General features: G+C 41.4%; 1 protein-coding gene across 1 annotated transcript in view; it reads left to right on the forward strand.

The window, feature by feature from the left end:
• Positions 1-9,748: 9,748 nt before the first annotated feature.
• Positions 9,749-19,644, forward strand: part of PRKAR2A (protein kinase cAMP-dependent type II regulatory subunit alpha) — a 51,825-nt gene continuing 41,929 nt past the window's right edge. The window contains exon 1 of the mRNA XM_031606587.2: positions 9,749-10,163. Coding sequence (XP_031462447.1) covers positions 9,911-10,163 — 253 coding nt within the window. The 5' untranslated portion in view covers positions 9,749-9,910. The remainder of the gene's footprint in view (positions 10,164-19,644) is intronic.

Below are 19,644 nucleotides of genomic sequence, written 5' to 3' on the forward strand. Positions count from 1 at the left end.
TGTAACAAGAGACGTTGCTCTCCAATTATTTCTGATGTTGCAATACATTTGCAGGTCCTGGTTATATAAACCAAGAACGATGGCCTCAGCACTTGCTCCCTTCAGCTAATCCCCTCCTGCTGACATTGTCCTTCCTGCTGTATTATCTTAACACATTAAACAGTAAGCTCCTTTTGGCAATAGCCCCGTGTCATCATCTGCAATGAAATGCACACTGGTCAGTCTCATCCAAAACCAGGCTGTGAACAGTCTCACAGAGGGGCCACCCATCCCTGCTCACTGGCCCTTCCCCCCTAAAGACCAACGCTGCCCCACTTTTTGGGGGTAGCCACCTCAAGACAATTTGATCTGGCAGCATCTGCCCACCTGGTGTCGCCGAGGCAACGTGGTCCCTCCTGGGGGGGGGGGGGTGATGTGTTGCTGCAGCAACGCGATGCTTCCAGCTGCAGCCACTGCTGTCTTCCACAGACAGCATGGAGCCAGGATCTGGCCTTGCTGGAAGCACTGAGTGCCATGGCTAAGAAGTTAGGGTGGTTGATGGATCATAACAAGGATAGATACAAACATGTATTTGTAATTCTCACTATAAAGCAGTTTCAGATTAAAGCCTTTCTCAGTACCCACAGCTCTGAATGAAATCATTGTTACATTCCTTTACTGCTCTTGATGACATAGAGGTAAATTATGAGTACTCTAAGTAGGATACATTTTAACGATGCTGTCAGTCTTCTTCTGGACCTCTTGATTCAGCAGGTAATTTTAGTATAGATTCTCTGATAGTTGGGCTAACATAACAAGTAATTAAGTTAATATAAGACTGAAAGGAAGAAGAGAGTAAATATTTGACGGAGATCCACAGAAACTGATAAAAAGTACTTTTCCAGAAAGTGTAGGAAATGTTTTATCACCCTCCTCTGACCTTCACAGAAAAGGTTAAAGGCTGTTCTAGCTCTGTTTCAGCAGAAGTTTCCCATTTCTGCAAGGCAAACTTCATCATTTGTACATCAGAAATGTCCTGTTGTGGCAGGTATCACCAAAACAAGAGAGCTCTTCTAAAGCTTAAGAGATACCGAGACAAGGCTGGCCAGAAGGCTAAACACAAAACCAGCCAGGAAACAATGGAGCTCACAAGTCCCTTAGAGCACCCAGTCAGTCTTGGCCAAGAGCTGTACCCAGTGTGCACCTTGGACTTGTCCTACTTTTCTCCTGAAGCTCTAACACTACAAAAAGAGGTTTCTTCTTTTTTAGTTAACTGAAATTTTCAGATCACTTTCCTTGACTAATCATTTCTTTCCAAAGCCAGCTGGCTGTAATAAGGCTGCTGCACTACTCTTAATGATTTGGAAGCAGTGTTAATGGCTGTCACCTGCTATGCTTCACACTGCCAATAAAGACAAATTAACCATCACACTTTGTTGGCTGAAAGACTGGAGGACCTTCCTACCGCAGCCTGTCAGGGTACTCCAGCTGCTAGAGGGCTTGCTGCTGAGAAACTGAAAGCATTTCCCTGCTCAGAGGGTGAGATCTGTACCTGTACTGTTAGCTAGTCTTGGAAGGAGAAAGATAGTGTTGCAACTTTATCATTTACAAGATTGACAAAATATAGATATGCATAAGAAATCCTAGCTAACTCGCTCTGATATCATTATAAAATGGCAGAGCAAGTCCAAGGTTCTTGCATATTTTAGCCCTCTGGTGCTTTGAAAGTAAAAGTCAATGATCCGCCATACAAGTTTGCTAAATAAATCTGCAGCTAATGCCTATACGTGAATGTTACCAATTTTGATAACAAGTTCTTAATAGGATGGATTTTCTTCTCATGATTGAAGAGATAATGTATCAAATGTTACTTTTTAAGCTTTTGTAAAGAAATATATTTCAAATAACCTATTTTGAAAATGGATCCTGATGATAGAAATGCTTAATATGAACCTACAGGGAGTTTTCAGAGTAGGAAATGGCTTTTCTACATTGGCCTAGAGTCTGGCATGGTGGATTTAGGATTCCAGTGTAACTGTTGTGTGTGCTATCCCAATGTAAGCACCTAATGCTGACTGAGAGAGTAGGAAGTATTGTGAAGATGGAGTTCCTTTTGAAGCAAAGTGCACAGCAGCAGCACAACTAATTGCTTGCTGCTACTGTTCAACATTTTGCATAAGCAAATTCTTCTGTAGCAGCTTTGAATTTTTACCACGTTCTGGATAAATAGCAAAATAACTTGTTATCATTGTGAAGATAAGAGTAGATAAGAAGAGTTCTTTGTTAAACAACTCTTAGATATAAGATGGAGTTTAATGAAGACAGGGCTTAACAGAGCCCTCTATCATTGAAAGAAACTCTTGCTTATGAAAGGGTAATATCTGATTACAGAACTACAATACTTCATAAAATCTGTACTGAATACTGATTCACAATTGCTGTATGCTCTGAGAGAAGATAACAGACTAAAAGTATTTTGCAAATGTTCATAAGATAACTTCAAAAAGGATTGTGTTTTTATCAGTTTCTGGAGAAATTTGGAACACAAAAATATATGGATGTCACTGCATAACACAAAACGTTAGGTGTAGGAGGATTCTTGTGTTTTCCCCATTGGTATCACTTCCTGGCTGACCTGGTATTAAGACTTAATATTAACAGTAGCTACACATAGAGAAATCTTAAAAAGTTTATAGATAAATATTGCCAATATGGCTGTGAGTAATCTAAAGATCTTTCTGCATGGATGCTGGATGTCAATGCAGAGACATATCAAACCAGATTTAATAAAGGACTGTGTTGTTGCATTCCCTATAACCAAATTCTTCTCTTCATCTTTTTCAAACACAACTCTTTTGTGCTGAAAGCCTTGGGAATGAAAATCAGAAAAAGATGCAGGAGACGCATTCTACAAGCAACACCCATCAAATTAGCTTTTGCTACAGGCAGGATTTGACTCCAATTGTTGAAGCAGCAAGTATTTTCAGGCCTATCAACCAATCAGTTTTTTGCTGAGATTCACAATAAGGGGTTTAACTTGGTGAGGCAGCTTTATAGTCCTCTGGCTTGGAAGCTGAGGTTACCTGTTCCTTTAATGCAGACATTGAAAATGCATCAAATACATTTTTAAAACTCAAGAATCTAAACTAAAGTGGGGAGGGAAGAAAAAAAAAAAAAAACAGCCTAGAAGAGAGATGTTTCACGTTGCCATTATCTTCCCTGGAGACATATAATCCTCTATTACCATTTTTACAATGTATGCTCAAGCACAGCGTGTGAAGAATGACAGTAATTGGAAGTGCTTCCTAATTTACTCTAAAACTGAATGGAGCTCTGGAGCACTGGTTAACTAACCTGCATGCTGTGCAACGACTTTAATTAAAATAAGTGCTAACGCGTAATAGGGCTCGTAAAAAGATTTTCAGAGTAAAATATAAAATGCTGGGGATCTGATAGATAAAGCCTCATTTATTACAGTTGTAACTTACATCTAATACAGCAATTTTAATACCTGGAATTAGTAAATACACTGTACTGAGCTGGAAGGACTGATAAAATGCCCCCTTCACGTGCTGTGCAACACAGTACTATACCATCTTCATGTACTGCAATTGTATGCATGGTGCGGATCTGTGGGCACAAAACAGGAGGAACAGTGAAATTTGTTAATTGCTTTCCTCTCGCAGACAACATAAAATGAGGCTAAAGAGCAGAGGTGTTGTGACTCCTAACTGAAGAAGGGGGAAAGAGCCCCAGGCTCATCCTGAATGGAGGCTCAACCTGCCACATAAGAGCAGCTAAGCAGAAGGGGCAAGGGATACGCTATGTATTTGGGGTCCACCTGGCAGATGAAGTTTTAGAAATGGCAACTGGCAAGAAAGTAGCAGTGTAGAAAGATGATAAATGGGAAAATGCAAAGGTATCTGTGTAGCAGAGAAATGGTTAATCATATTTAATGGAAAAAAGTGACAATGGAGAATTGCAACAGTGACAGACAGAAACCTGTCTGAAGTACTATGCTGTTTATGGAAATACTGGTAGAGTTAACTGTGCAAAGTAGAAATGTGAGAAGATGAAGGATGGGACAAGAATGGGCATAAAGACAACCCCAGGTTAGTAAGCAAAGGCTCAAGGATGAAACAAATTGTAGAGCTCTTTTGTAGGGACACACTCCTGTATCCCAACAAAACCGTTTCAGGAGGGTTTGCTGACAAACGCTGATAGAAGCCAATACTTCAGATTCAGTTTTTGAACAAAATACAGGCCAGCTAATTAGCTGTCTTCTCTTAAAACAATCTACAAATCTTTTACCTCTGTTCAGTAGCAATGTCTGTGTATGCTAACACTGCATAACCATTGCAGCAGGGTTAGGGCTACCTTGTGACTGACTGCTATTCCCAGTATCTCCCTCTGCACAGAATTTATACCAACTTCACTGCAGAGTTCTGCATGTAATGTTTTCATTGCTAGGAACAGGAACTAAAGTACAACCAAAGTGGGTGCAGTTTTCACTTTGTATTCAGGAGAACCAAATGATTAGCTAAGTTCTTACTTACATGTTTGCTGTTTGCAGATCGGAGTACAGTTGCTTACAGCTTCTCTGATATGGAAATCACCAATTTTACAACTGCTAAGTATTGTTGTTCAGAGTACTTTAAACAACATGATTGTCTCCCGTGTCTTATGTCACAGAGTACTTTTGTCTAGATTCGTACGTCTGGCATTTATATTTTATGTATGACACAACTGATATTCAGAGGCATTTCTTTCTATATCAAGGTAATGTCAGGGAGAAATGTTTTACAAAATCAGGTATTTTGAAACTGATTTTTTCTACTACCTGAGTTGTTACCACCAGAATCAGTGTTACCAGTGTACAGTAACCAAATTATGTCAATGAAAATCTAGAAACTTATACAGATGCTTCTCCTACCTTGATCCTTTGAGAACTATCAATGACTGCATCAAAATGTCTTCCCAAGAACGATCCAAAACTGTTTGTTTGATTAAAGTTAGTAGCAAAGTAATATATTTTAGCTAAAACAAATGTTTATATACACTTATTCTGAAGGATGCTGTTTTTTCTCCTGCTTTGGTACTAGTGATAGACAGTTTTGTTTCATTTATTTGACTACACAATACTCATTCTACTCACTTTAGTAGCCAACAAGAAAAAATGCATATTGAATCTTGCTTACTGCCACAAGCAATCTGGATCATTAGAGTATCAAAGCTCTGGTTTCTTAGCTTTAGTACTTTCCTAAGAACAAAACCAAACAGACGCAGGAGAAGCTGTTTTTTCTTGTGCACTGTTTCGAAGGATCTCTGCATCCTGGTAGCTAAGCCCAGAATTGCTCTTCTGTTAGCATTAGATCCTGTGCTAAGATGACAACTCAGTATTGTGTACATTATGCACAATTAATGTATACTCACATTCACAGTGACAGGAGAAAGCAATGGGTAGAGCACTTAAAAAAACCAACCAACCAAGGTTTGAATATTAAACATATAAAATTTAAAAGGGAAACCTACTTGTACATTTTTTTTAAAACAGGTTGATAAACCACTTGAGAAACATACTGAAGTAAGAGGGAATTTTATTTTTTTATGTCTAAAATTAAGGATACCTTAATATATTACTATACAGCAGCCTCCCCCCGCCCCCCCCCCCCCCCCCCCCCCCAAAAAAAAACCACCCCAAACAACAAAAACAATAAAATGTATTAGAGAAGATAAAAAAGACACCATTTTTCTGCTATGAAAAGCATTGGTGAGTCCAGATTTTGAGATGTGAAGACCTGAGTGTGAGCATGAAAAGCACAGTAAAATTTGAGCAGATACAGAGAAAAAGTATTTAATGTGATCATGGGGATGAAGCAGGCTGGCTTTGGAGGAGAGACCAGCGAGACTTCAATGCCTTAATTTGGAGAAGACTGAAGAAAGATAAGCTCGAGGTTTATAAAATCAATGAGTAGCCAATAAAACAGACAAAGAAGCATTACTCAGGAAATCTTGCAATGCTTGTACTCACAGGCATTTGGTACATCTGGGAAGAGTGATTTAAAACTTATTAAAGAGAGATGATTATATGTGCACCAGCTAGTTACTTCCTCTAGGACTTGCTAATGAATAGCAGTGGTGTAGGACAAAGCACAAAAATGGCATCTATGGTGTTAAGATGCTCTGAACTCTGACTAGAGTAATTCATGGAGCTTAAAGTGGGTCAGACTAAAGGTATTGCAAACCTAATAACTTGTCCCAGTAATTAGTCAGAGATGACTGGAGAGACACTGTGAGATAACTATGGATGATCCTTCCTTCCACCTAAAACTAACAGATAATTAGAAATCAACCAACCACTGAATTTCAAAGCCAGTGCTGACCCTATTCCTCTTTTTCTCTTTTCCTCTTTTTCTGTCAAAAGCATCCCATGACAACGAACTCCACAATTCAGCAGGCCAAGGACAAGACTTCACTTTGTAAAAGGCCCTAAACTTTTTGCTTAGGACTGCTTTGGACTATAGCCAGTCTGAAAGAACTTCCTAGTGTGTCACCTACAGCATGCAAAAGCTATGCTCAAGGTAATAAATCCAGCTTCAGAATATTTAGTGTGTTCTTGCATTATCCTTGTGCTGAATTACTTGTAGGGGAATTTGAAGGCATGTATAATTAATCCAAGATGTACATATGTTTATGTAGTGTCTGAGTTCTGCTTGGTGTTGAAAGGTTTGCGAGAAGTAAATTATTACTTGTCATAAATGGATTTATTTTACTTTTCAAAAGCCAGTCTGGAGGGTTAATTTGATCATTTCTCCAGTGCAGAATTACAGACTACTTTGTTTTTACACTCTCAACTTTGCTGTTCCTGCTGGTATGACAAGCACTGAAGCTCCACCACTGCACGCATCAAAGCCCCGTAAGACCAGGTAGGACAGGTAAACTGCAAGGAAGAGACCTTGAAATTTAGCAGCATTGATACAGTATAAATATAGGAATAGAATCGCAGAATCAGAATATCCCAAATTGGCTCGTTCTCAGTTACTAACGAAGTAGCAGTATTAAATATGATTCTAAATATACACATATTTTTGGTCAGAATACTGTGAGGATCAGCTTTATCAATAACAGAATTCTTTCTCATTCCATACTAAGAGCTGAATAAACAACAAAGCCAGTGGAAAGGAATTGCATTGGTCATGCTACACAAATTAAAGATGTTATTATAAAGAGAATCATACTACAATTGCAAGTGCATTTGCTAATTTATTTTCTAGCATTCTTTTTATGGAGATGCTTATTACAGTAATGATTAAAACAAGGAATGCAAATTTAGGGTGAAGGAAAGCTTAATGTGAACTATATGTATGCACAGCAGGCAGCATTACAATTAACTTGTTCACAAATAAATCTCTTGCCTGTAAGTGCCATCAGTTCAGATCCTCACCAAAAGGAAAAAAAAAAAAAGAAAAAAAAAAAAAAAGTATATAAAGAAATAGGATAAACTATGGCATAAAATAGCTTGAAATTGCTTCAGGTGACCTTGATGCTTTTTGTTTTGTCCACTGACCTTCACTAAGAGGCTAACAGACATCTACTGTTTACGTTCCACTGAAGCTGATTAGTTGTATGTGGACATATAAATATCAGAAGGCTAACACAATGTAGCTCTTCAGGGACATAACAATATTTACTGGCAGCACATTTTTTCATGTAAATAACCAGATTTATACACACAGGCACAAATGAGAGAAAATTATCAACAAATGTTAGAAGCTAATACAGCAGCTGACTAATGCCAAAAGCAGGGAACTGTCATGTGACTGGCTTTTGTGAATAGAGGGGGAAGGAAAAATAATTGTATTCCCTTAGAATTACACGTTCGTTCTTCATTACTCACCAGTGTTTTTTATTTCATACAGCATCCATTCATTTTTTACGGTATTTTTTAAATTTCCTATACACTGAGCAGTTGAAATGTGCTGCTGTATTGTTTGAGACTATCAGAGAAATAATACGGTAGCAGTGACAAATGAAAGGAAAGAATTAATTGTTTTTCTTGAAAAGGGACATAACTGCTGTGGCTGCTGTAAAAAAAATACAATAGATATTAGGAGAAGCAGTTTCATACTAAACCTCCAGATAAACCAGTGTGACAAATCCACCTCCTGTGCTCGTTTTTAATTCATTCATTTTATACGGACACATGAGGTAATTTTTCTGGCATAAAAGCCCAGAAGACACATTACAAAGAAAATATTTTAACAGAGGCTGGGTGCTGTAATAAGAACCACAAGATTTCCAACTGGCCTTCCTCGCTGAAAATCAAGTCAGAAGAAGAACTGAATTGTGGTGGTCTTGGATCCTCAGTTGTGCCCTTTGCGCAACAGCGATGAAGAGAAAATCTTTGTGTGGGATTGTGGTAAAACCATCCGGATAAGCAGGGGAACATTTTGGCACGTATGCAAACAAAACCAAATCACAATAAATAGCCTCAAACAATTTTGAGCTTCTAAGTGAAATTCTGCGTACAAGTCAATTCCTGCCCTTTTATTGTTGAAACAAAGGAAGAACAAAATAAAAACATTTAGACTGACAACATGCAGTGGCGTCACTGAGCCAGCATCCCTATCATCCCCCTCATGTTTGCACAGGCCTATTTTTTCCAGGACCAGCTTTCCAATAACATCAGATTCTGAGGGCTCCACCCCACGCACCCAGTCGCCTTCCTCTGGGCACATCAGCAAACAGCAGCACCACATGGCAGGTTTTGTACAAACACAAGAGAAAATCAGAATAAAACACATTTAGCAGCAACGCAGGAATAGGCATCTCCAAAGCTCATGTATGTAAGGGATTAACGAGGTGTTTCACCTTTCCAAAACCCCACATCTTTAACGCTCTCAGGCGCTCTGTATTCAGCAGGTGATGATGCTGTGGGTTGCACAGCTCCAAAGGGTTCAAAGACTCACTCACTTCCCTGGAGCTTACTAGTTGTATGAGTGCCTTAATTCTGCTAGGAAACCAAGGCGTGGCAAAAGCCCACAGCACGGGGCTGGAACCTGGGATCTTTAAGATCCCTTCCAACCCAATGTGTTCTGTGTTTCCAAGAAAGCCTCCTTTTCCCCTCCTGCCGCAGCTCTGTGATCGCAGACCTGCAGGTCAGCAGAAGGAGATGCGAGTGGTGTCTGGGGTCACTAACCTGCAGGAAGCAGCGACCGCCTGCCCTCCTGCTGCGCACTGCCTGTGTCCAGCATCCTGGGCGACGGGAGGCAGGAGCTCCCACATTCCAGTTTATGCTTACTCTTTTACCACACAAAAGGAGTCATTTTGCTCTGACGGTAATTTAAAGGTCAGCGTCACACAAAAGCACTTCGCACCTCCACACTGCAGGCTGCTCTTTAGCTTTTCAGCCCTTTTTGCGCAGGAACAGGACCAGATCAGGTTTTCCACGACGTAGAACGTCTGGACAAACATCTCTCGCTGTCGGTTCCACCGCGGCAGCCGATGCACGGCGAGCAGCCGCAGACTCGGCCGCCTCAGCGAGCACACGGAGCCGGACCGGGCGGGAACGTCCCGCCTCGCCCTCAGCTCCCGCCGCGCACGCGCACGCGCACGCGCACGCGCACTGCTCTCCCCGCGCGCCCCCGCGCCCGCTCCCGCTCGGGCCTCGCCTCAGGGTGACGCACGCGCCGTTCCCGCTCGGCGCGTGCGCGGCGGTTGGCTCGGCGCCCGCTCCCGCGCCTGCGCAGTCGGGCAGCTCCCGTCCCGTCCTCCCCCCCCCCCACCTCCCTCGGCGCGGCTCGCGCGAGCGGAGCGGCGGGAGTCAGTCAGCGCCCGCGGAGGGAGGCCCGAGCCCGCCACCGCTACAGCCGCCCGCGGGGCGGGGAGGAGGAGAGGAGGCGGCGGCCTCCTCCTCGGTCCCGCCGGCACCATGAGCATCGAGATCCCGCCGGGCCTCACCGAGCTGCTGCAGGGCTACACGGTGGAGGTGCTGCGGCACCGGCCGGCCGACCTGGTGGGCTTCGCCGCCGAGTATTTCACCCGGCTGCGGGATGCCCGCGAGCAGGAGGCGACCGGCGACGGCCGGAGGGTGGTCAGCTTCGACGGGGAGCCCATGCAGACCGAGTCCAACGGCGAGGAGGAGCCCGAGCGCGGCGACGAGGACTCCGACTCCGACTTCGAGCGTGAGTAGCGCCGAGGGGTCCGGCCCTGAGGGGGGGGGCGGGACGCGGCCGCCCCTCGGCGCCCCGCGGTGTCCGGCGGCACTGCGCCTGCGGCTGAATGGAGCGCGCTGCCAAGCATGTGATGGGCGAGATCATGTGTTGTGGCGCGCTCTGCCCTGCGCCCGTCCTGGCGTTTCTGTCCTGAGCCGGAGGTGGGCTGGGTGGGCGACTTCTCCGGGCGCCGCCAATAACGAGAACGGAAACCCGCTCCGTTTGCACTGCGGCTCTCCCCGGTGTGCGCGACGAAACGCCTCCTGTGCCGCTCTGCCGCCGCCTCGTGCGGCGCCCAGACTCGGCACTCTGCTCGAGCTTCAGCGCGAAAAGTTGCTTTAGATTTTTATGAGCGGCTCTTGTAGGCACACGTGGAGTTTTGGACCCGTGATTAGTGAAAACTCGGAATATTCTCTTTGTTAGAGAAGGTCGACAAAAGGGGGAGGGACGGGTGAGAAAGGCGTGCGTTCCCCCAGCTGTCAGTCCTCTCATTGGAGGTCTTATGCCCGCGGCTTATAATGTGGGTAAAGATTTCCGCGCTGCCTTCTTGCTAATGATTTTCTTAATGCGGCTCTATTTCTTGATCAGCTTGTCTCATTTCAGGGTTTGAACTGTCTCCTGAGAATTAAGTGTGGAGTTTTCCTGGTGAATGCTGACAGCTGCGCTCCAGGAAGTTCTCTTAAGTTAAATGTTTTCAGACGAAAAGCCATGTGCCACCACAAATTCTACAGTTGTTCGAGCACAGCTTTATGTGGTGAGGCTTTCTAGTAGAAAAGTGGTTCCTTTGCTTCAGGTTTCTGCTCATCCTCTTTCTGTCTCAAAGGAAAAAATGAACAAGACCGCTCAGTGTCACTTGTGCTGGTCAGAGCTCTGGAGGCAGGCAGCACTGTCACTGCTGCTGTCCTGCTTCTTATCTGAAAAAATGCTCTGTTCCTTGCTCACAGCTTCAGTGACCCAGGGGAGGAATAGTCCCATGTTGTACTTGGTGGCAGGTGAGAGTCCCTCTGTGCAGTGAGAGAAACGATTCTTGCATTGTTTAACATTGCGTGGGGCAGTCAACCGTGGCTGTGTGTTTTTCAGGTTTCTGTTATGAATGTTGCCATAGAAGATTTTATTAACTGGAAAATGTTGGAAGTTAAGGGCTCTGGTATCTCTCCTACAGGATAGGAGAATACTTCTACATTACTTTGGGAGATTGTGTATGTATTGACTGCTCAACATCAAACAGATAATCTCTAAAGATAGAGAAAACACATAACTGGAGAAGTCTCAGATAATCCTGCTGGACAGGCTCTAATGCTGTGCATTTTTTCATCTTGGACAAGTTAGGGCAGATTTTAATTAATTTCACTTTGTTTCCCTAGGTCAGCTCTCTTTATGTACCACTGAGTTGCAAAGATAAGTCAAATAGATATTATAATTGTGCTTCCATGGGTAAATATAACAATGAAATCAGTTTCTGTGAAGTAAGTTAAGGAAATTTAAACCTTGTTTGAATGACTAATCTGGCTGTATTTTCTGGGTGTATGAAAGAGGTCTGCTCAAAATAATGTGGTTACCTTGTTTCTGCTTCTGGCCTCATGAAATTTGTGTATCTTACTGTTTTTGCATGCTTAGACTTAGAGAATGTAGCAGGTAAGTTACATTTTTGCCCCAGGTATTTTGAGTGCAGATGGTAAAAACAGGAAGAAGTAACTTAAAATCAGAGTCAACTCTGGGCTCAGCCTGTAAACCACGCACGTCTTTTTGTAGCTGTAGGGATATCAGTGTTTCTGTTCCCTTTTTGACATTATGGCATTCTGTCAGTGGAGCCAGTGATATTAAAGAAGAGGCATCCATTGTCTTAGAGCACTTAAACATAAATCTGGAGGTGATTTCTTATTCTCCCTACCTCTTAGAAGTTTCATCTCTGATTTGAGCCCTTGAATATGTGAATAAGAGGATGTTAGGATGTGGTTGTTAAGCACAGCGGAGCGTAAGGAATGTGTGGAAAAATAGTGATAGCAGAGGAAAAAAAAACCAACATCCACCAGAAGTATTTGTGGGGCTGTGGCAGAGTTGGTGCATACAAAGCTTTCCTGAGAGCCTTTGTGTTTGGTATGACTGCAGAACTGAAAAGTCGATAGAAATGGGAGAAGATGCGAAGTGGCAGCTTCAGAAATCAGGCCGAGGACATTGCCAAGGATTCTCAGAAAGTGTCCTTGACAGTGGTACTTGTAACAGGGAGTCTCTGAATGGTTGTCCCAAGGCTGTGAAATGAAGGCCACAGAAGTGTTCTTTATGCTGTTGGAAACTTAACTGTGGCTTTGGGAAACCTTCTGTTGTGAGTAACAAACCTGAGGGAAGTGAGGCGGCTCTCCTTCCCGTTGGCTGAGGCAAGGTGTTGCAGCAGTAACCTTCCATTTTGTCTGCTTGTTTTTCTTGATTTGTTTTAATTAATTACATAAACATACATATTTATTCCTGGAGATCTTAGGCAAAACTAGCAGTGGAACTAAAATATGAGCCTTGGAGAGTCCCTTCCAACTAAAGATATTCTGTGACTGTAACTTGAACAACACAGATGTTTTAATTACTTGCAGTTATTTTAGTGCAAGTTCCTTTTTTTTTCCATCCACATATATCACCATAATGTTGGAGTGTGCTTTTCAGCTGCTTCCTTAGCAAAAGGTAAGACTCATGTATATATGTGTATATATTTATATACATATGTAGTAAAACAGTCACTTTTTTGTGTGCTCTGTTGTTATGTAGAAAAATGGTGCATATGACTCTGAATGAGTGGGTCAGAAGACATTGATTAGTCCTGCACTGGACTTCTCAAATAATATTGAAGAATTTGCTAAATGTCACCTTTCAAATGTCAGTAGGAGATGTGAGCAGAAGGGGCTCAGAAGGAAGCATGGGAGTGGCTCTTTTGTATCATTGGATCTTGGAAGTGATGCTGAATGAGAGTTCAGTCCATCTTTGAAATGTTTATTTTTTGAATTGCCAACAGGAATGCCTGATGTTAATTTTAAAGTTTCAGATTACTTCTCTTCTTATTGGTGAGCATCGTTTGCTTTCTTATAATGATCTTGGCTGATGTGTCCTGTGGAATTCCTAGGGAATTACGGTATTACATACATTCTTTGTGATTGTTCTTGAACCTATGTGAGTTATCAGCCATAATATGCAACCCCCCCCCCACAAACAAACAAACAAACAAGGAAACAGATTGAATGAGAAATCGAAAGGATTGAATAGGACCAATAGTGGCAGTTTTGAAGAGTAGTGTTCAAATTTCCAGACCTCATTCATTTTGGTGAGTCATTGCAGGTGTTCCTGTGAGATGCAGTCACCTGTACAGTGGAAAGGTTTTAGGTTTTTCACAGTACTTCCACCTCCTTCCTCTGTAATTGTTAATTTACTGAACATAAAGCACAGTAGTGTTGTCCTCACTCTGAGGACTTCTTTGTCCTTAGCATTAAAAGAGCCTTCCTTTGCAGAACATCTTACAGTGTTATGGTGTTGTATGATGCAAATTACCTCCACAGAATAGCTATTCTATTAAAAGTCCAGGGAATTTAGGGGACACTTAGGTAATTACTAGCACTACATCTTCCCTTCTTCCCTTGGAATGTGACCAACTCGTGTTGATGCAGTTGTTGTGTTTGTAATCAGCTATTCCAGAGCTTCAAAGAGGTGGAAGGAAGGTCTCAAGTGTGATCTAACTGTTAAGCCATTGAGTTTAATATACAAATAAATACATGTTCTTTCTCCATAGTATGTTTAAAAAATGTGTATGTAAGCAAGCCTAGCAGTGTGAAAGTGTGGAAGTAACCTTACAGTTTTATTTATTCTTTGGTCTCCATCAATAAAATTAAATCAAATATAAAGCAAAGCATTAGCAATGAATTCCTGTTGACAGTGTTTCAAAAAAAAACATTTATGCATTAAATGTTCTAATTTTTGTTAGACCCTGGCAGCCCAGTGTCTGGGACTTGTTGAACAGAAAATATCAAGTGAAAGACTGCCATTGTGCAGCTGCTGCCCTTGGACGTGGCATTGCTTTTGCAGAGCCAGTTCTAACTGACTTAAATCTGTGGGATTAAATAGAGCAACTACTGTTAGTACTAATGGAACTTCACTCCCTCTATTTGTCATGATCACACAGAGTAACTTTGAAGGTAAACTAAGTATTAAAGAGTTCTGATTTCATTTTTCTTTAGTTACTTGGCCAAAATATGCAAAGCTTTATGGATTTTCTTCATTTTGATTGTGTTAGCTTATTACAGAAGACTTGCTTTTCAGTGTTTGTTCTTAGACTGTACTTATTCTACTACAAGATTAGACTTTTTTTTTTACCTAGGTGATGTAGTTCTAAGGAAGTCACCATTAGTATCCCAGGAGCCCCATAGGTAATCTTCAGTATAGATAGAAAATTGATTACAAGATAAATGTAGTACGTCTTTTTTTTTACCTGACAGAGTGAGAGAGCTGGAAGTACGAAGTGAAAGGATTCAGGTTGCTTGCTGGAAAACAGAGCTTTAAAGATGAGCTGCATGAAATTTGCAGTTGTGGCTGAATACTGCTAAATGTGTATTAACTTACATTCGTAAGGAGGAGTTTATACTTCGGTTTTAAAAGAGAAGTTCCTTGCAATTTTAGCATCATATATACAGGTGTTACGTGTATAATTCTGACATCACCACCATTATTGCTATAACGTCTCTTAGAAAGTTGTTAGAATCTATTGAGAAAGATATCCTCTTATTCTAGCTTGCTCTGAGTGCCTCGATGTAGTGATAGTGCTTTCCTTGAGTGATCTTTACATTCTAAAATGTGAGGAATGAAGGTAAGCAGTGCTTTTTTTTTTTCCCTTGGTACTTCCTGAAAGGACTCCTGATATTTCTTATGGCTGCACAGAGCAATTGAATTCTAGACTCGGTTTCTGCTCTTGTAGTATCCTGCTGTTACCTTGGACAAATAGGAACTGCATTACTCTGTGTGCTCACCTCTGAAAAGAGCATGAGTAAATATGAAGTGAGTGGATGGCTGGTTGTTGTAAATAATTGCTGGATTCTTAGAAGCTTCAGTTTCCTTGTTTAGGAAGTTTTCTATAAGGAAAATTGTATGAAAGTTATAAAGTTCGATTCTTCTAACTGGTTCTAAAATTAGGCTCAGGAATGGAGTGTATTGCAGTACTACGTATCATACTTTATAGTAACCTGTTAACTGTGCTGTTTTTTTTCTCATTTAAAAAAGCCTTGTTAGGGTGATGAGACAATTCTGTCAGTGTTGCAGAGTCCAATCTTCCCCTCCTACTAACACAGAAGTTTAGTTGTACCCCTTTACATAAAATAGTACAGTGGGGATTGTGGGGAAGAAAAGACAACAGAGAACAATCTCACTTCAAATTATTCACAAGCCAGTCATTAAAAGACATTAATGTTTAACAAAGAGCAGTTACTCATTATTCAAATGAAGACTGGAACCATAGCCAAGATAATCTGTGAATGTTTCTCACTAGCTTTAGTAATGTGTTCAAATTCATGAATGGTTGTAATTATTTTATTATGAAAAAAGGAGGAGACAATAGCAAATAAGGTTGCTAGGGCTCTATTTGTTCCTCATTTTGTTCTTTGTTGTATCTCTAACGTTTCTTTGGGTTCTTCCTGTAGCTTGCTTTGCATACACTACTGCACTTGCATCCTTGTGACCCATGGCTGGCTCTGCATCCCTGCTCACAGCACAGAACAGTTGCGTGGTGCTTTTGGCACTGCAAGGTTCTTTGAACTGCATAGGTTTAGCTTTCATTTCTTTTCTGAGGTGCCATCAGTTCCACATTAGATGCATCTGCACTATGCATGTAGTGCACTCAGGTGCTGAGTTGGCTTCTGGTATATTTATACATCACTGTAACATGAAACAGTAAGTCATAGCAAGTGTGGCTAAAAGTTAATGGAGAATTTGAGAAATCTGTCTGTGGGTGAAAGTCCAGTGTATAAAAGACTCTTGCACCAAAGTTTTGGTTCTTATGCTTGTGAGATGTTTTTAATGCTTTTTTTTTTTTTTTTTTTTTCCTTTTTAAAGACCTGAAAAAGACTTTAAGAAGAACCTCCAGAAATCCATTGCACAGCCAGTCAGCTGCTTTGGGCTCATCTCTTTTGTTTGCGAGGTTGTACGAATTTTGGTGATCTCTGTGTGCTTCAGCAGACGGAATACTTGGAGGAGATGTAGAGAAAAGCCTGTCTTGCAGTTTTCATACTTGTGGGATTTGGTCTGTATTTGATAAATATACATCAGCTGTCATATAATGAAGCCTGGCATTCTATTAGTAGCAGTTTTGCTGCAAGTCTTTTCCATACTGGAGCATTTCTTTCCTGTGTGGAGCTTGCAGACAGTGACTAGTGGGAATTCAGCTCTGAATGTTGACTTAGAAATTCCCTCCAGGAGGGAAGGCAGCACTGGAAACAGCTTGCTTTGATGGCATGTGGGAGGGACTGCAGGTATCCATTCTGTAGCACTGCTTTTAAGATAAACATACATAAATCTTTATTTTTGTTTCAATTTGCTAAAAAAAAAAAATTTCAAGCTACTGCTGTTTTTATTTCCTGTGGACTTCCTGAGGGTGGCTTGAAGAGCAGCTTTCCTTCTCTGAAGTGGTGCAGAGCCTGCAGGAACTCAGCTGCCAAGGGGTGCAACAGCAGGTGTGGTTCTGAGGTCGTGTTGCAGAGCCTGCAGCCCAGCACTCTGCTCTGGGTGCTGCTGCATGAGCAGGGGCTGTTCCAGCACAGTTGAGCAGTTTGTCTCAGAAATTCTTTCTAAACTGTTTTGTAAAGAAGGGTTGGGATTTCAAGTTGGAGGTGAAAAGGTAGTTTTGGTAAAATGATGTTCCACTGGTAACTTTCTGTACCGTGGATCCAAGTGGTATGCAGTGAAGGATTGCAAACATTAAGGTACTGTTTCCCTTGCAGAACATTCTAAAACCATGTATGGAGTTTGTGTGGAGAGGTGGACAGTTTGGTTTTTTGGGTGATGATTGTAAAACTTCTGTCACCCATTCCTTTGAATTTTTGGGTAAATTGTAGTGCTGAGATCCTTGTTCATGGTGATTGTATATTAGCGGTGTTATAAAGCAGGATGTCACCATGGCCCTTCATTTCCATTTTGACTCTTCCTCCCTTGGGGTAGCATATTGTTTTCTGTTTCCTTTTGAGAAAACTATATTCCAAAGAAGAGATCTTAAAAGGAAGACAAACATTTGATGGTGGTGGCTTTTTTGTTTTTTGTTGTTCTCCCTTTTTGGGGATCTGGTAAACACTGCTGTTTCTGTGGAAACACTCACTAATCCTCCTCATTGAGGAAGAATTGCACCTGCAATGACGTGCTGTAGTGTATGGATCTGGTCAGTGCTGGGTTGTCATGGGTGTGGAGAGCACCTCTGTATGAAGGGTGTTTCTAGGATAGCTCAGGAATGAGAAGCTAAAGCTGATGGAGTTGCTTTTTTTCTTTTGAATGGAATTGTCCTGAAACAGTTTATCATCTCATGTTGTCAATGTAGCTGATTAAAATTCATAAGTACTTGTAGAACTGAAAGACTTTGCAGTGATAAGTTATGAAGGATGGCTCATTAACATAGATTAACATTCACTGTTCTCTGGGGAAGGGTGGGGGCAGATTCCACAAGTATTCTTGTTTTAAAATACTGCTACTTAATGAAACTTAGAGTGATAATATTAATTCCATCTCTCAAGCATATAGAAATTTAACATCACCAGCTGTAGTTTCATAATGATTTCAGTTTTAGTCCTTGAGTTTGTGTAACTATGGTATGTTTATATGGACTTCAGTTTTTCTTGTACTGTGTGTAAGCATCTCATATCCTTGTGAAGCCACTTAAAGTTATTTGATTAAGTGTTTTGTGATGTCTTCATGTGAAAGCTATGAAAAGATACATTATTAAGCGTTCATAGCTCAGAGATGTGCAATATGCAGGATTTGTTTTGAAGCAGTGACTGTGGGGAGCTTTATGCTTTGTGCTAGAGGTTCTGCCACTAAAAATGAGTTCATCTGCTGCGGCTCACTTTGGACTTCTTTTTGTTACTGGCAAACTAAAGATGAGGTAGGTGCTAAATTGTGTCCTTTTGCAGCCACTAGAAATGTTCTTGAGCATAAAAGAGGATTTTTCCTGGGCTGCGCAGAACACAATGATTTTTACTTTTTTTAGGAAACAGGACAAAGCCATCTTCATTCTTCCTCTTTTCTTCAGAGTCATCTTCCTGTGAACCATGCAGGGTGCAGTTACTGGAAGTGTGTTTTGTTGTTGGCTTTTTTTAAATATTGGTTTCAATCTGAGGTTGTCTATCGAAGTAGTTCCTTATGTGGAGATGATTCTTTTTACAGCTATGATGTGTTTTAGGTAAGCTTTGTCCACTTTTCATGTGATGTCATTAGAAACATAAATCTGAAAGAAAAAAGGGTACAAAATACATTATTCTGAGGCATGTTACAGAAGTTAGTTTTGCTCATAATTTTGTATATCACAATTAGAGCATTGTCAGCTAGAACATTTTTTCAGTGGTGGTTATGTTTGTAGGATAGAGTCCTAAATCCTAGAGAACAGTGACTTGGAAGGATCCACAGGCTGTCACAGGTCATCAGTAGATGCATTTTCTGACATTGGTTGAGAGGGCAGATAATGCATTGAACTTGGTCCAGAATGTGGATGATCATTAACTTCTTTAAAGAAGATTTTATATATTATGCTGCCTCTCAGCATTGCTGGTAGCAGAGATGTTCTAGTCTCTCATCATCTTTGTGGCCCTTTTTCAGGCTGTCTCCAGTCCTCTGTGTCCTTGTCTCTTGTGCTGTTAGTACTGGTACTCCTCCAGGTGTGGCCTCACCAGGGCTGGACAGAGAGGAACCATGGCTTCCCTCAACCTGCTGGCAGTACTTTCCTAATGCAGTCCAGGATACCGTTAAGTTAGCATTTTTGTGCCTAGCGTATACAAGTTGTCTTGTGTCCTGATCTAAACATGGATGTGTGAGATTAAGCTCTGAATCAGCCTGAAGTCACACTTGATGTTGGTGTTACTAATTGAAATTCCTCTTGCTCTGTTACACAGATCAGATGACTGTACAATTCATTCCAGCTTTGTCTTATGTAAAAACATGCTATATTTATCACTCAAATCAGTAATGGCAGTAGGAATTGGTAATGAAATTAGAAGTGACCCAACCAAAGAGCCATGGGTTTTTACATGCTTTCTTTTTTTAGCTATAGGATGCTGTCTTAAATCCTACTACCTATGGAGCTATAATTACCTGATCCTGAGCTCTGGTTGACCTGACAAGTACAGCTGTGTAACAGCCATGCTAGGCATACAAAACACTGTGCCCTGTCTCTGTTGCCGGTTGTTTCTGCTTAGATTCACATCTTCTCTCTACCATATTTTTCTTTGAGTTG

This window comes from Phasianus colchicus, chromosome 11, assembly GCF_987193195.1.
Source record: "Phasianus colchicus chromosome 11, bPhaCol1.hap1.1, whole genome shotgun sequence".
Taxonomy (NCBI): Eukaryota; Metazoa; Chordata; class Aves; order Galliformes; family Phasianidae; genus Phasianus; species Phasianus colchicus.